The sequence below is a fragment of the Bos javanicus genome, chromosome 1 (genome assembly GCF_032452875.1).
Source record: "Bos javanicus breed banteng chromosome 1, ARS-OSU_banteng_1.0, whole genome shotgun sequence".
NCBI lineage: Eukaryota > Metazoa > Chordata > Mammalia > Artiodactyla > Bovidae > Bos > Bos javanicus.
The window spans coordinates 57,847,905-57,863,865 of NC_083868.1; the positions used below are offsets into that span (position 1 = coordinate 57,847,905).

The window sequence follows — 15,961 nt, forward strand, 5'->3', positions numbered from 1 at the left end:
CATGGCTGCAGTCACCATCTGCAGTGATTTTGGAGCCCAGAAAAATAAAGTCAGCCACTGTTTCCACTGTTTCCCATCTATTTTCCATGAAGTGATGGGACCAGATGCCATGATCTTAGTTTTTTGGATGTTGAGCTTTAAGCCAACTTTTCACTCTCCTCTTTCACTTTCATCAAGAGGCTCTTTAGTTCTTCACTTTCTGCCATAAAGGTGGTGTCATCTGCATATCTGAGGTTATTGATATTTCTCCTGGCAATCTTGATTCCAGCTTGTGCTTCCTCCAGCCCAGCATTTGTCATGATGTACTCTGCATAGAAGTTAAATAAGCAGGATGACGATATACAACCTTGATGTACTCCTTTCTTATTTGGAACGAGTCTGTTGTTTCATGTCCAGTTCTAACTGTTGCTTCATGACCTGCATACAGATTTCTCAAGAGGCAGGTCAGGTGTTCTGGTATTCTCATCTCTTTAAGAATTTTCCACTGTTTATTGTGATCCACACAGTCAAAGGCTTTGGCATAGTCAATAAAGCAGAAATAGATATTTTTCTGGAACTCTCTTGCTTTTTCGATGATCAGGCGGATGTTGGCAATTTGATCTCTGGTTCCTCTGCCTTTTCTAAAACCAGCTTGAACATCTGGATGTTGATGGTTCATGTATTGCTGAAGCCTGGCTTGGAGAATTTTGAGCATTACTTTACTAGTGTGTGAGATGAGTGCAATTGTGCGGTAGTTTGAGCATTCTTTGGCATTGCCTTTCTTTGGGATTGGAATGAAAACGGACCTTTTCCAGTCCTGTGGCCACTGCTGAGTTTTCCAAATTTGCTGGCATATTGAGTGCAGCACTTTCACAACATCATCTTTCAGGATTTGAAATAGCTCAACTAGAATTCCGTCACCTCCACTAGCTTTGTTCATAGTGATGCTTCCTAAGGCCCACCTGACTTCATATTCCAGGATGCCTGGCTCTGGGTGAGTGATCACACCATCATGATTATCTGGGTCATGAAGATTTTTTTTGTACAGTTCTTCTGTGTATTCTTGCCACCTCTTCTTAATATCTTCTGCTTCTGTTAAGTCCCTATCATTTCTGTCCTTTATTGACCCCCATCTTTGCATAAAATGTTTCCTTGGTATCTCTAATTTTCTTAAAGAGATCTCTAGTCCAGGGTTTCAGATTACTAGCTCAAGCTCTGACCAGAAAGTTCCTATATCTGCTCTGAAAATAAAAAAGTCTTATCTTCTATAGCAGCAGGACTAAGATTCTGAAAAATCAAACTTTATACTGTGAGTGGCTGAATTACAACATGGATTCATAACCTTGCAGACAATTTTCTTTTTTTTTCTTGGAAAGGCATTTTATTTTAAATTTGGCAATGTGTACATATCAATCCCAAACTCCCAAGCTACCCCATCCTCCACCCTTCCCACCTGTGGTAACCATAAATTCATCCTCTAAGTCTGTGAGTCTGTTTCTGTTTATTAAATAAGTTCATTTGTATCATTTTTTATATTCTGCATATAAGCTATAGTATTTGACATTTGTCTTTCTTTGTGTGATTTACTTCATTTAGTATGATAATCTCCAGGTCCATCCACATTGTAGCAAATAGCATTATTTCATTCTTTTTCATTGCTGGGTAATATTCCATTGTATATATGTACCAATTTTTCTTTTTTTCTTTTTTGTCTTGCTACACAACATGCAGGATCTTGGTTCCCCAACCAAGAATTGAATCCTTGCCCCCTGAAGTGGAAGCACTGAATCTTAACCACTAGACTGCCAGGGAAGACCCCATACCACATCTTCTTTATCCATTCATCTGTTGATGGACATTTAGGTTTCTTCAATATCTTGGCTGTTGTAAACAGTGCTGCAATTAACACTGGAGTGCATGTATCATTTTGAACTATGTTTTTCTCTGCATATATGCCCAAGAGTGGGATTGCTAGACCATATGGCAGCTGTGTTTTTTGTTTGTCAAGGAAACCCCATACTGTTTGGGACAGTGGCTATACCAATTTACCAATTTGATTTCAAGAGAAACCATTTAACCAGAGCCTCCCCTGCTGGGGTTTAATCAGAGCCTAACTTATTTGAGAAAGGAAATATCCTACTTCATTCATCCTGGTCAATCTGAGTTGTGGGAACAAAAACTGAGAAGCATTTGTAAAGTTCACAGTTCAGAGGCATTGGCTCTCTAAAAGACAGACACCTAATTGTAGGACTCTAAAATGTTTCCTCCTACTCCATTTTATCACCACATTACTGAAGGTCTAGTTACAGCAGTTCTCTTTACCAGTACATCACATCTGGGTATCAGGAAAAAGTTACAAGACATACTCTTCAACACAGTTTGAAGAGACAGAGCAATTATCAGAACCAGACATGGCAGATATATTGGAATTATCAGACTTGGAATTCAAACAATTATTAGAAAAAGCAAGGGAATTCCAGAAAAACATCTACTTTATTGACTATACTAAAGCCTTTGGCTGTGTGGATCACAACAAACTGGAAAATTCTTAAAGAGATGGAAATACCAGACCACCTTACCTGCCTCCTGAGAAACCTGTATGCAGGTCAAGAAGCAACAGTTAGAACCAGACATGGAACAACAGACTGGTTCAAAATTGGGAAAGGAGCACGTCAAGGCTGTATATTGTCACCCTGCTTATTTAACTCATGCAGAGTGCATCATGGGAAATGCTGGGCTGGATAAAGCACGAGTTGTAATCAAGATTTCAGGGAGAAATATCAATAACCTCAGATATGCAGATGACACCACACTAACGAAAGTGAAGAGGAATTAAAGAGCATCCTGATGAAGGTGAAAGAAGAGAGTGAAAAAGCTGGCTTTAAAAAATCAACATTCACAAAACTAAGATCATGGCATCTGGTCCCATCACGTCATGGCAAATAGAAGAGGAAACAATGGAAACAATGACAGACTTCATTTTCTTGGGCTCCAAAATCACTGTGGACAGTGATTGCAGACATGAAATTAAAAGACACTTACTCCTAGGAAGAAAAGCTATGACAAACCTAGACAGCAGCATTAAACAGCAGAAACATTACTTTGTCAACAAAGGTCCCTATAGTCAAAGCTATGACTTTTCCAATAGTCATGTATAGATGTGAGAGCTGGACAATAAAAAAGGCTGTGCACCAAAGAACTGATGCCTTCAAACTGTGGTGCTGGAGAAGACTCTTGAGAGTCCCTTGGGCTGCAAGGAGATCCAACCAGTCAATGCTAAAAGAAATCAACCCTGAATATTCATTGGAAGGACTGATACAGAAGCTCCAAGCTCCAATACTTTGGCCACCTGATGTGAAGAGCCAATTCATTAGAAAAGATCCTGATTCTGGGAAAGATTGAAGGCAGGAGGAGAAGGGGATGACAGAGGACAAGATGGTTGGATGACATCACCAACTCAATGGACATGAGTCTGAGCAAATTCCAGAAGATGGTGAAGAACAGAGAAGCCTGATGTGCTGCAGTCCATGGGGTGGCAAAGAGTCAGACAGGGCTGAACAACTACAACATGATTAATATGCTAAGGGCTTTAATGGATAAGCAGACAACATACAAGAGCAAATGAGCAACGTAAACAGAGAGATAGAAACTCTAAGAAAGGACCATAAAGCAATACCACTGCTGCTGCTGCTGCTAAGTCACTTCAGTCGTGTCCGACTCTGTGCAACCCCATAGACGGCAGCCCACCAGGCTCCCCCGTCCTGGGATTCTCCAGGCAAGAACACTGGAGTGGGTTGCCATTTCCTTCTCCAATGCATGAAAGTGAAAAGTGAAAGTGAAGTCGCTCAGTCATGTCCGACTCTTTTCGATCCCAGAACTGCAGCCTACCAGGCTCCTCTGTCCATGGGATTTTCCAGGCAAGAGTACTAGGGATCAAAAAAACTGTAACAGAAATGAAAAACACCCTTAATGAGCTTATGAATAGTTTATTAATAATTAATGCTGTGGAAAGAATCTATGATTTAGAGGACATATCAGTAGAACTTTCAAAAATTGAATAGCAAAGAGAAAAAAGATTTTTAAAAATAGAGTGTCTAAGGACTGTGGGACAAATACAAAAGTTGCAATGCATTAATGGAAACACAGAAGGAAAGAAAAAGAAAAGAGATAAGAAGAAATATTTGAAACAATAATGACTGGAAATTTCCCCCAAATTAATGTCAAAACCAAACCAAAGTTCAGGGAGACTTGGAGAACACCAGGCAGGATAAATGTCGAACAAACAACTACTAGGGGGCATATCAACCAGATTCAGGCAAATCATATTCAAACGAAATAAAAAATGAAGAAAAGTATCCTGAGGAGAGCCAGAGAAACAAAGCATCTTACTTACAAAGATAAGAATTACATCTGTATTCTCCTCAGAAACTGTGCAAACAAAAGAGAGTGGAGTGAACATATTTTAAATATTGATAGAGAAATACCCCTCCCACCTAGAATTCTGTACCTTGTGAAATTATCCTTCAAAATTAAAGAAGAAATAAAGACTTTCTCATGTAAATAAAAATTGGAGAAAGTTATTGCCAGTAGCCCTGCCATATGAGAAATATTAAAAGTTCTTCAGAGAGAGGAAATAATACAGGTCAGAGACTCAGACCTGTTGCTGCTGCTGTTGCTAAGTCGCTTCAGTCGTGTCCGACTCTGTGCGACCCCATAGACGGCAGCTCACCAGGCTCCCCCCGTCCCTGGGATTCTCCAGGCAAGAACACTGAAGTGGGTTGCCATTTCCTTCTCCAATGCATGAAAGTGAAAGTGAAGTCGCTCAGTCATATCTGACTCTTAGAGACCCCATGGACTGCAGCCTACCAGGCTCCTCCATCCATGGGATACTCCAGGCAAGAGTACTGGAGTGGGGTGTCATTGCCTTCTCCGACTCAGACCTCTATTGGAGAATAACTAAGTGAAGGTAAAATAAAAACTTCTTTTATTTACTTTTAATTGATCTAATAGCTAACAGGGTTCAAAATAATAATAGCCACACTGTTTTCAGTTATACAATTGAATTATTGGTTGTTTATATATAAGTGAAATGAATGACAACATTAATACAAGGAATGGCCAAAGTTGAGAATATTAGTAATTCTGAATGTTGGCCAGGATGTGAAACAACATGGACCCTCATTGACTGCTGACAAGAATGCAAAATGGTACAGCAACTTTAGAAGACAGTTTGGTGGTTTCTCAGAAAACTAAACATACTTTTATCATACAACCCAGCAATAGTACTCCTTGGTATTTACCCAATGGAGCTGAACAGCACATGTCCACACAAAAACCTGCACACAAATGTTTATAGCAACTTAATTCATAAATGCCAACATGTTGAGGCAATCAAGGTGCTTTTCAGTAGGTGAATGGCTAAATGAATTGGTACATCCAGACAATGGAATATTATCCAGTGCTGAAAAGAAATGAGCTCTCAAGCCAAGAAAAGATACTGAGGAATCCTAAATAATATTAAAGTGAAATAAGTCAATATGAAATGGCTACATACTGTACAATTTCAACTACATGGTTTTATTTAAAGGTAAAACTATGGAGACATTAAAAAAATCAGTGATTAGCAGGATTCAGAGGGGAAGAGAGAGAGAAAGAGGCAAAACACAGATTTTTAGGTCACTGAATCTTTGTATGATACTATAATGATAAGTATATGACATTATACACTTGATCAAATCCATGGAAAGTACAACCCCAACAGTGAACTTTATGTAGACTATGGACTTTCAGATGATAGATATGCGTCGATCTAAATTCATCAGTTGAAATTAACATAATGCTCTGGTGAGGCATGTTGATATTGGGGGAGAGGGTATGCAAGTGAAGAGTTAGGCAGTATTTGGGAAATCTCTGTACCTTCCTCTTAATTGCTGTTAACATAAAACTACCCTTAAAAAAATAAATCCTAAAACACGAACACTTTTTTATAATTAGTGAATGTTTAATGTTATCAAATACATAAGGCAACCTTATGATTTTCTTCCTTTGGACGGGTAATAGAGTCAATTACATCAACAGGTTTTAATTAAACTCTCCTCCTGGTGACTCAGAGGTAAAGAATCTGCTTGCAATGCAGAGAACATAAGAGACTCAGGTTCGATCCCTGGATCAGCAAGATCCCCTGGAGGAGGGCATGGCAACCCACTCCATTATTTTTGCTTGGAGAATCCCTTGGACAGAGAAGCCTGGCAGGCTATAGTTCACCGGGTCGCTGAGTTGGACACGACTGAAACAACTTAGAATAGCAGCACAGTTACCTTGTTTTTGGCCATTTATTTCCTGCCGCACCTAAATATTTCTCTAGCCCTTTACATGAGTCAGAATCTGCTACTGACTTTTGACTTCATCCAAAATGTTCCTCCCCACTCCCAATTTCTTTCCGCTTTCCCTGGCCCTAGATTGCTTTCTTTCTTTCTTCAAAGAACAGGTTATTTTCTCCCTTGACTAGATATAATACAGAAGCGTGGAAGCCAGTGTTTCTCAGAATATTGTGAACTATCATTGGGATCATTGCAAGAAAAAATAGGATTCAAAGGTTTATTTCTGGCTACCCAAGTATGCTCTAATCAGCATCACTTAACTCGTTTATTCTGCGTGTTTACACTTATGAGTAAGATTCCGTTTGTACAAAGAATTCTGGTTGGAAGTTGAAAGTTAAATAAAGATTAATTATTTATCATTTATATGTTCTTATATTCCCTGAGCCTCATTTTCTGAAAATTGTACCCACAATTTTCTTACCTCTATTTAAAAACTGCAAAACCCCAAATAGAAATTTAAGGTTTCCTTTTTAGCCTTGGGGCTAGAAATATCAAAGCAGGAAAAGCTACACACCAGTAAATATTAACATCTGAAAATTAAGAATTCAATTGACTCAATAAAACTACAAACCAAAAAAAATGGAGAAAAAATACTACATTTGTCTAAATATAGAAGTTTAGTTTTATTCCATTCGAGGGTCCCCAGTATTACTCTGGACTTCACTAGTCTGTGCAACATTGGAATAAAGTAAAATCAGCAGGTTTGCTAGATAATGCACAAATCTATCATTGCTACTAGAGCAAACCATAAAACATCTTATAAATGGATCAAGAGCATCCTCATCACTATTGAAAGATAGCTTTAATTTTTGCTAAAAATGTCATAGAATCAGACTTACCAGACATCGTGATAATGAAGGAGATCAGTAACATCTCAGCTGAAGTCCCCCCAAACTTCTGCTTTTGGGGTAGTCGGTGTTTACTTTGATACAAATCCACTTAAATCCGTCCAGATCTCTATCTTTCGATCACTTTTGTTTACTCTCAATTCAACAGTATGATGCATCATTTTTCCTAGCCATTTTAATTTATCTCTGTTCTATATGCTTTTGGCTGGTTAACAACTGACAGGAAATGTCTGTGAGTTTTGCTAAGTGATAAGGCAAAAAAAACAAGGCTTACTATTCATTGGTTTTCCCACGGTACTGAGGTGATGAGATAAATTACACAGCAATTTTTTTTTAAGTTAGCATTTTTGGAAGTATAAATTACATAGGTAAAATGCACAAAGCTTAAGTTTACAGAATGATGAATTTTTATATGTGTATACACCAAAAGCAAGATAAGGCCATTTCCATTATTTAAGAAGTTTCCTTCATGCTCCGTCTTTGTCAATATCCTTCTTCAGAAATGAACACTACTCTGAATTCTGTCACCATCACCCTCTAGTCAGGGCATGAAAATTTGGTTTAGGTAGGGTTTTTTGTTGTTGTTGTTTTTATTTATTTATTTATGTATTTATTTATTTATTTATTATCTTTGGCTGTGCTGGGTCTTCATCATTGCATGAACTTTCCTCTAGTTGCAGCAAGCACGGGCTCCAGGGAGCATGGGCTTCAGTTGCTGCAGCACGTGGGCTCAGCAGTTGCAGCTTCCAGCTTCAGACCACAGACTCAGTAGTTGTGAGTGCCCAGGCTTAGTTGCTCCGCGGTATGTGGGATCTTCCCAGATCAGGGATTTAACCCATGTCTCTGGCATTGACAGGTAAATTCTTTTCCACTGAGCTACAGGGAAGCCCCTAATCAGTATTTTTAAAAAACTAAAAACTATATTAAAACTGACCCACTGATCTTCACATCAGTTTTGAACTTGATTGTAGGTAGTATTTGAGTGGCCCAAACAGTAAAGGAAACAATAGTAAAGGAGACTTCTAAAGAGTAGTGCCTAAGTTTCCTAAACAGCTTAAAAATATTTTATTATGAAAATAAGTGAAGTATAAGAAGTTCTTGTAGGTTGGTCCGTAACCAAGTTCTCCATTATGTAGTGTTAGCCAAGAAAACAAATCTAAAATTCTAAGAACCTATAACAATATCTTCAATTCAGTTCAGTCGTTCAGTCGTGTACAACTCTTTGAGACCCCATGGACGGCAAGCAGCACGCCAGGCCTCCCTGTCCATCACCATCTCCCGGAGTTTACTCAGATTCATGTCCATTGAGTAGATGCCATCCAACCATCTCATCCTCTGTCATCCCCTTCTCCTCCTGCCTTCAATCTTTCCCAGCATCAGGGTCTTTTCCAAGGTGTCAGTTCTTTGCATTAGGTGGCCAAAGTATTGGAGTTTCAGCTTCAGCGTCAGTCCTTCCAATGAATATTCAGGACTGATTTCCTTCAGGATGGACTGGTTGGATCTCCTTGCAGTCCAAGGGACTCTCAAGAGTCTTCTCCAACACCACAGTTCAAAAGCATCAGTTCTTCGGCGCTCAGCTTTCTTTATAGTTCAACTCTCACATCCATATGTAACTACTGGAAAAACCATAGCTTTGACTAGACAGACCTTTGTTGACAAAGTAATGTTGAGTTGTAAAGTATGTTAAAAGCATGTTATATTTTTATGACAATATTATCTCAGTATATTCATTGATTCAAGGTGGCAAGTCCATTGTTGGAGGGTTTGAGCTTGTAGTTCAGAAAGGTATATGTAATCGTTAGTGATATTTGTATCCAAGTGAAATAAGTAGTTGTTGTGATCATTACCAGAGATGCAGGGTGGGAGGCTGTAGTGGCAAACTAGAGATGGGAAGTAGGAGAAGGCACCAGGGAGTGAATGATTTCCCTCCCTAGGGGTCCTAGGGGTGAACCTATATGAGGCCTCCTGGAGAAAGCAATACTCTCCATTAATTTTTAGAATGACACAGATAGATTTCCCTTTAGACATGAGAGTATAGGGAGTGTAGGGAACCATGTCTTTACAGAGCACAAGGAGTATATCGGGATTGTGGGCTAAGCAAACAGTGAGGGGCAGTTTTTTTGCATCAGAAGTTCATGGCAGGACTTTCCTGGTGGTTTAGTGGATAAGACCCCATGCTCCCAATGCAGGAGGTACAGATTCCATCCCTGATCAGGGAACTAGATCCCCCATGCTGAAACTAAGAGTTTTCATATAGTAACTGAAAGATTCCATATGCTGCAACTAAAGAGATACCACATGCTGTAACTAAAATTAAAAAAAAAGATGCTTGGGGCTGGTGCACTGGGACAACCCAGAGGGATGGTATGGGGAGGGAGGAGGGAGGAGGGTTCAGGATGGGGAACACGTGTATACCTGTGGCGGATTCATTTTGATATATGGCAGAACCAATACAATATTGTAAAGTTAAAAAATAAAATAAATTAAAAATAAAATAAATAAATAAAAGATTCCATATGCTGTAACAAAGATCATAGATCCCACCTGCCAACTAAGACCTGGTCAAATAAATAAACAAACAAACCAGTCAAATAAATAAATACTTAAAAAAGAAGTTTATGGGCCATCATACATAGTCCAGAGACTTTAGAGTTATGACAGAAAATCCTAAAACCTGCACAATGAGTAGCACTCTTTGAGAGCACTAACAAAGTACCTATTGATTTTAACTTAGACATTAGAGCCTTTTGTTGGGGTGCCATTTAATGTGAGTTCATTTGTAAGTAGAAGCATCAGGGAGATTAAGCAAAATTGGTAAATGAGGAATGTGTTGTCTCTGATTTAATTTTTAAAAAACTTTGGCTGAGTTAGGTCACTGTTGCAGCATGCGGGCTTTTCTGTAATTGTGGCACATGGGCTTCTCTTGGGGGCTTCTTGCTGTGCGGCACAGGCTCCAGAGCACATGGGCCAGTAGTTGTGGCACATGGACTTTCTCTAGTCGTGGCAGGCAGGCTTAGTTGCACCATGGCATGTGGGATTATAGTTCCCTGACCAGGGATCAAACCCATGTCCCCTGTGTTGGAAGGCTGATTCTTAACCATTGGACCACCAGGAAAGTTTAATTTAATTTTAATGTATTACTTATTGTATCCGAATGTTTATGCCCACTCTCTTAGTCTGTTCAGGCTGCTATGTAAAAAAAAAAAAAAAAAAATACCATGGACTGGGTGACTTTTAAATAACAGAAAAAATTTTTTTTCACAATTCTGAAGGCTGAGAAGTCCAAAATGGATGCACTGATAGATTTGGTGTCTGGTGAGGACCAGCTTTCTGGCTCATAGACAGTCTTTTCATTGTGTTCTCACATGGTGAAGGGGATAAGCTAGTTCACTGGGACCTCTTTTATAAAGGCACAATCCTGTCCATGAAGGCTCCATCCTTATGACCTAATCACTTCCCAGGCCCCCACCTCCAAATACAATCACTTTAAAGGAACAGGTTTCAACACATGAATTTGGTGCCACAAGTGGCTAATCACTTCTATTGCCCTAAGGTGGCTCCCACTTGGGCTAGTATCTAACTATGACATTTAGCCAATTAGAATTGCTCATATTTAATATTCCAACAGCTTGGAAACTGGAGTAAGGAGAGACAAGGAAACCACCAGCAGACACAACAGCAAGCAACAAGATTAAAGTAAAGCACACTGATTTCCCAAACTATTCTTCTCATGATTTTGAGTGAATCAGTAAGCAAGAACAGACCCCCAAGAATCTATACAAGTCAGAGTCATGACCACTTTATCCTTCTGACAGTGTCAAGTATTTTACAAGATTGAAAGATTTTTTTGACAACAGAACACAACACTCACACAGATAAGAGGCAGAATTCTTTGTTACTTAAAACTCCAGATGAGAGAAGTCTGCCAAACAGGGCCACGCAGGGTTAGGGACAGGCTAACAGCAAAAAATATACTGCATTTGTTTTTCTCCACCTGACATATTCACTGAGCAAAATATCCTCTAGGTCCATCCATGTTATAGCAAATAAAATGTCATTCTTTTTTCATGGCTGAGGAATGCTATGTATGCACCACTTCTTTACCATTCATCTGTTAATGGACACTTCGGTTGCTTCCATATATTGGCTACTGAAAATACTGCTGCTAAAAACATTGTGGTGCATATGTCTTTTTCAAATTAGTTTTTATGTTTTATTCAAATATGTACCAGGAGTGGAATTGCTGGATCACATGATAGTTCTATTTTTAGATTTTTGAGGAATCTCAGTACTGTTTTCCATATCAACTGAACCAATTTCCATTCCCACCAACAGTGTATAAGGGTTCCCTTTTCTCCACATCCTTTCAAACATTTGTTATTAATTGTCTTTTGATGATAGCCATTCGGACAGGTGTGAGGTAATATCTCATTGTGGCTTTGATTTGCATTTCCTTGATGATTAGAAAGGATGGGAATCTTTTCATGTGCCTATTGGCTACCTGAATGTCTTCTTTGCAAAAATGTCTATTCATGTCTTCTGCCCATTTTTTAATTGTTATCTGGTTTTTTGATATTGAGTTATGTGAGCTGTTTATATATTTATTTAACCCGTTATCAAATATATCATTTGCAAATACTTTCTTCCATTTGGTAGGTTCTTTTCATTTTGTCAATGATTCACTTTTCTGTGCAAAAGGCTTTAAATTTAATTAGGTCCCATTTGTTTATTCTTACTTTTGTTTCCCTTATCTGAGAAGACATATCTGAAAATATATAAGACTTATGTCAAAGAGTATTCTGCCTACGTTTTCTTCTAGGAAGTTTATGGTTTAGTCTTACCTTTAGACATTTAATCCATTTTCAGTTTATTTTTGTAAATGATATGAGAGAAAGTTCTAATTTTACTCTTTTACATGTAGCTGTCCCATTTTATCAGCACCACTTATTGAAGGAACTGTATTTTCCCTGTTGTGTATTCTTTCCTCCTTTGTCACAGATTAATTGATCACAAATTCTTGGGTATATTTGTGAGCTCTCTGTTCTGTTCCATTGATCTATGTGTCTGTTTTTGTGCCAGTATGATTATTGTAGTTTTGTAGTATAGCCTGAAATCAGAAAACATGATATTTCCAGCTTTGTTCTTTTTCCTTAGGATTGCTTTGGGAATTCTGAGTCTTTTGTGGTCCCATAAAGATCACCCATGAAATTAAAAGACGCTTACTCCTTGGAAGAAAGGTTATGACCAACCTAGATAGCATATTTGGAGAAGACAATGGCAACCCACTCCAGTACTCTTGCCTGGAAAATCCCATGGATGGAGGAGCCTGGTAGGCTGCAGTCCACGGGGTAGCGAAGAGTTGGACACGACTGAGTGACTTCACTTTCACTTCTATGCATTGGAGAAGGAAATGGCAACCCCTCCAGCGTTCTTGCCTGGAGAATCCCAGGGACGGTGGAGCCTGATGGGCTGCCGTCTATGGGGTCTCACAGAATTGGACACGACTGAAGTGACTTAGCAGATAGCATATTGAAAAGCAGAGACATTACTTTGCCAACAAAGGTCCGTCTAGTCAAGGCTATGGTTTTTCCAGTGGTCATGTATAGATCTGAGAGTTGGACTGTGAAGAAAGCTGAGTGCTGAAGAATTGATGCTTTTGAACTGTGGTGTTGGAGAAGACTCTTGAGAATCCCTTGGACTGCAAGGAGATCCAACCAGTCCATTCTAAAGGAGATCAGCCCTGGGATTTCTTTGGAAGGAATGATGCTAAAGCTGGAACTCCAGTACTTTGGCCACCTCATGTGAAGAGTTGACTCATTGGAAAAGACTCTGATGCTGGGACAGATTGGGGGCAGGAGGAAAAGGGGACGACAGAGGATGAGATGGCTGGATGGCATCACCAACTCGATGGATGTGAGTTTGAGTGAACTCCGGAAGATGGTGATGGACAGAGAGGCCTGGCATGCTGCGATTCATGGGGTCGCAAAGAGTCAGACACGACTGAGCGACTGAACTGAACTGAAAGATTTTAAGATTCTTTGTTTTGGTTCTGTGAAAAATGTCATCGGTGTTTTGGTAAGAATTGCCTTAAATCTGCAGATTGCTTTGAGTAGTATGGACATTTTAACTATATTAATTCTTAAAGTTCATGAACAAGGGATATCTTTTCATTTCTTTGTATCATCCTGAATTTCCTTCATCAGTGTTGTATAGTTTTCAAAGGCCTTTCACTTCCTTGATTAAGTTTATTCCTAGGTATTTTATTCTTTTTGATGTGATTTTTTTTATATTCATAGATAGATAAACTTTATTCCTATGTTTACATAAAAATGAATTGATGTTGAACAGGAAAATGTTTTCCCAAAGGGTTAAAATTTATCAAACAATGGAACTTGATCCTTCCTCTTAGTTTATCTCTGAATTCAGTTCACCAACACATCATTATTAGTATCCGCCCTCACTAATCATTTTCACACAATATTTAAAAGACTTTGGGTGTCACTTACCATTCTCTGGATATCTCTTAAACTACTTTCAGTTACACGAGAATGACAAGGTTTTTATCTGTTCATACTGTATTCCATTGGAGGCAAAATACATCCCCCAGTTCTCTTGTTTAAACTATGGCTGTTCCACTATGGAGAACAGTATGGAGACTCCTTTAAAAATTGGAAATAGAACTGCCATACGACCCAGCAATCCCATTGCTGGGCATACACACTGAGGAAACCAGAATTGAAAGAGACACATGTACCCTAATGTCCATTGCAGCACTGTCTACAATAGCTAGGACATGGAAGCAACCTAGATGTCCATCAGCAAACAAATGGATAAGAAAGCTGTGGTACATTTACACAATGGAGTATTACTCAGCCATTAAAAAGAATACATTTGAATCAGTTCCAATGAGGTGGATAAAACTGGAGCCTATTATACAGAGTGAAGTAAGTCAGAAAGAAAAACACCAATACAGTATACCTACGCATATATATGGAATTCCCTGGTAGCTGAGACAGTAAAGCATCTGCCCGCAATGCAGGAGACCTGGGTTCGATCCCCGGGTCGGGAAGATCCCCTGGAGAAGGAAATGGTAACCCACTCCAGTATTCTTGCCTAGAAAATCCCATGGATGGAGGAGTCTGGTGGGCTACAGTCCATGGGGTCACAAAGAGTCGGACATGACTAAGCAACTACATTCATTCATGGAATTTAGAAAGATGGTAATGATGACCCTATATGCAAGACAGCAAAAGAGAGACAGATGTAAAGAACAGTCTTTTGGATTCTGTGGGAGAAGGCGAAGGAATGATTTGAGAGGGTATTGTTGAAACGTGTTATTACCATGTGTGAAGCAGATCACCGGTCCAGGTTTAATGCATGAGACAGGGTGCTCAGGGCTGGTGCACTGGGATGACCCTGGGGGATGGGATAGGAAGGGAGGTGGGAGGGGGTTCTGGATGGGGAACACATGTGTGCCCTTGGCTGATTCATGTCAATGTTTGAAAAAACCACTGCTGCTGCTGCTACTGCTAAGTCGCTTCAGTCGTGTCTGACTCTGTGTGACCCCATAGACAGCAGCCCACCAGGCTCCCCTGTGCCTGGGATTCTCCAGGCAAGAACACTGGAGTGGGTTGCCATTTCCTTCTCCAATGCATGAAGGTGAAAAGTGAAAGTGAAGTAGCTCAGTCCTGTCCGACTCTGAGCGACCCCATGGACTGCAGCCTACTGGGCTCCTCCGTCCTACAATATTGTAAAGTAATTAGCCTCCAATTAAAATAAATTAAATTAAAAAAAAAAACCCTATGGATGTTGGCAGTGTCCAAATGAAGAACTTAACACTAACACACAAAGAACACAGTATAATCTCTGTATAACAGTAACTTTGCTTTAAATTTTTCTCATTAAAAAATTATTTTTATTATATCTCTATAAGAAATTGTAAATATACCTGTGAAAACATTGAAAAGGTTCTTTAAAAATCCTGGAATGAAAAATTCTGAAGTATAAATTATAGTACATCTTCTATGATTTGCAAATAAGAATAAAATACATTCTTCAAGCTAGAATTTCTGAATGATTTTGACAGGAATTTTCCAGAAGGAGGCAGAACATCAAACCTTAGCAATTTTCTATTTTCATCCCAATTGAGTTTTTGAAAAGCTATAAAAACTGTTGATAGGCATAGTTCACATAGGAACTTGCTTCTGCCACTAATGACATGGTCAGTCTGAAGGATAGAGATTTGTATCCTGGACACACCAGGCTCTTCCACGCAACTGATTGAAGTGGTCTTATCTTACTTTTTCCCTTATGTTTTAAATAAAAGTAAATACACATATGGTAAAAAAAAAAAAAAAAAATTAAATGGTACAGAAAGATTTAAAATATTCAGTAAATACCCTTTTCTTTCATAACGTAGAAAATCTGATGTCTTCCATATCATCAGTCACATGAATAATCTTCAAAGTGAAGTCAACCTTGGAGTCTCTTCATCTGAAAATTATTCTCAGGACTTTTAGAAATTGTTGATTCTCTCATATTTTACCTCTGTTACAGAAGAAAGCCACGAAGTCTTCTTCTTTAAAAAACAAAAAAACAAAAAAAAAACCTTACTAGAAAGCAGTATACACAGTCTGCTCCGAGACAAGTCCAGGCAGGCAGCAGCTTGTACTGCGTGGTTCTGGTCCCAGCTATGGGCAGAGTCTCTGGTATCAACCGGAGACATGGGCCAGTGTCAGGAGCTCAGCAGAGCAT

The 15,961-nt window shown here is 39.1% G+C and overlaps 1 protein-coding gene across 4 annotated transcripts in view; it reads right to left on the minus strand.

The window, feature by feature from the left end:
- Positions 1 to 7,382, minus strand: part of CD200R1L (CD200 receptor 1 like) — a 28,299-nt gene extending 20,917 nt beyond the window's left edge. For all 4 annotated transcript variants that reach the window (XM_061394322.1, XM_061394188.1, XM_061394255.1 and 1 more), the window contains exon 1: positions 7,199 to 7,382. In XM_061394322.1, coding sequence (XP_061250306.1) covers positions 7,199 to 7,232 — 34 coding nt within the window. In that variant the 5' untranslated portion in view covers positions 7,233 to 7,382. The remainder of the gene's footprint in view (positions 1 to 7,198) is intronic.
- Between the last annotated feature and the right edge of the window lie 8,579 nt (positions 7,383 to 15,961).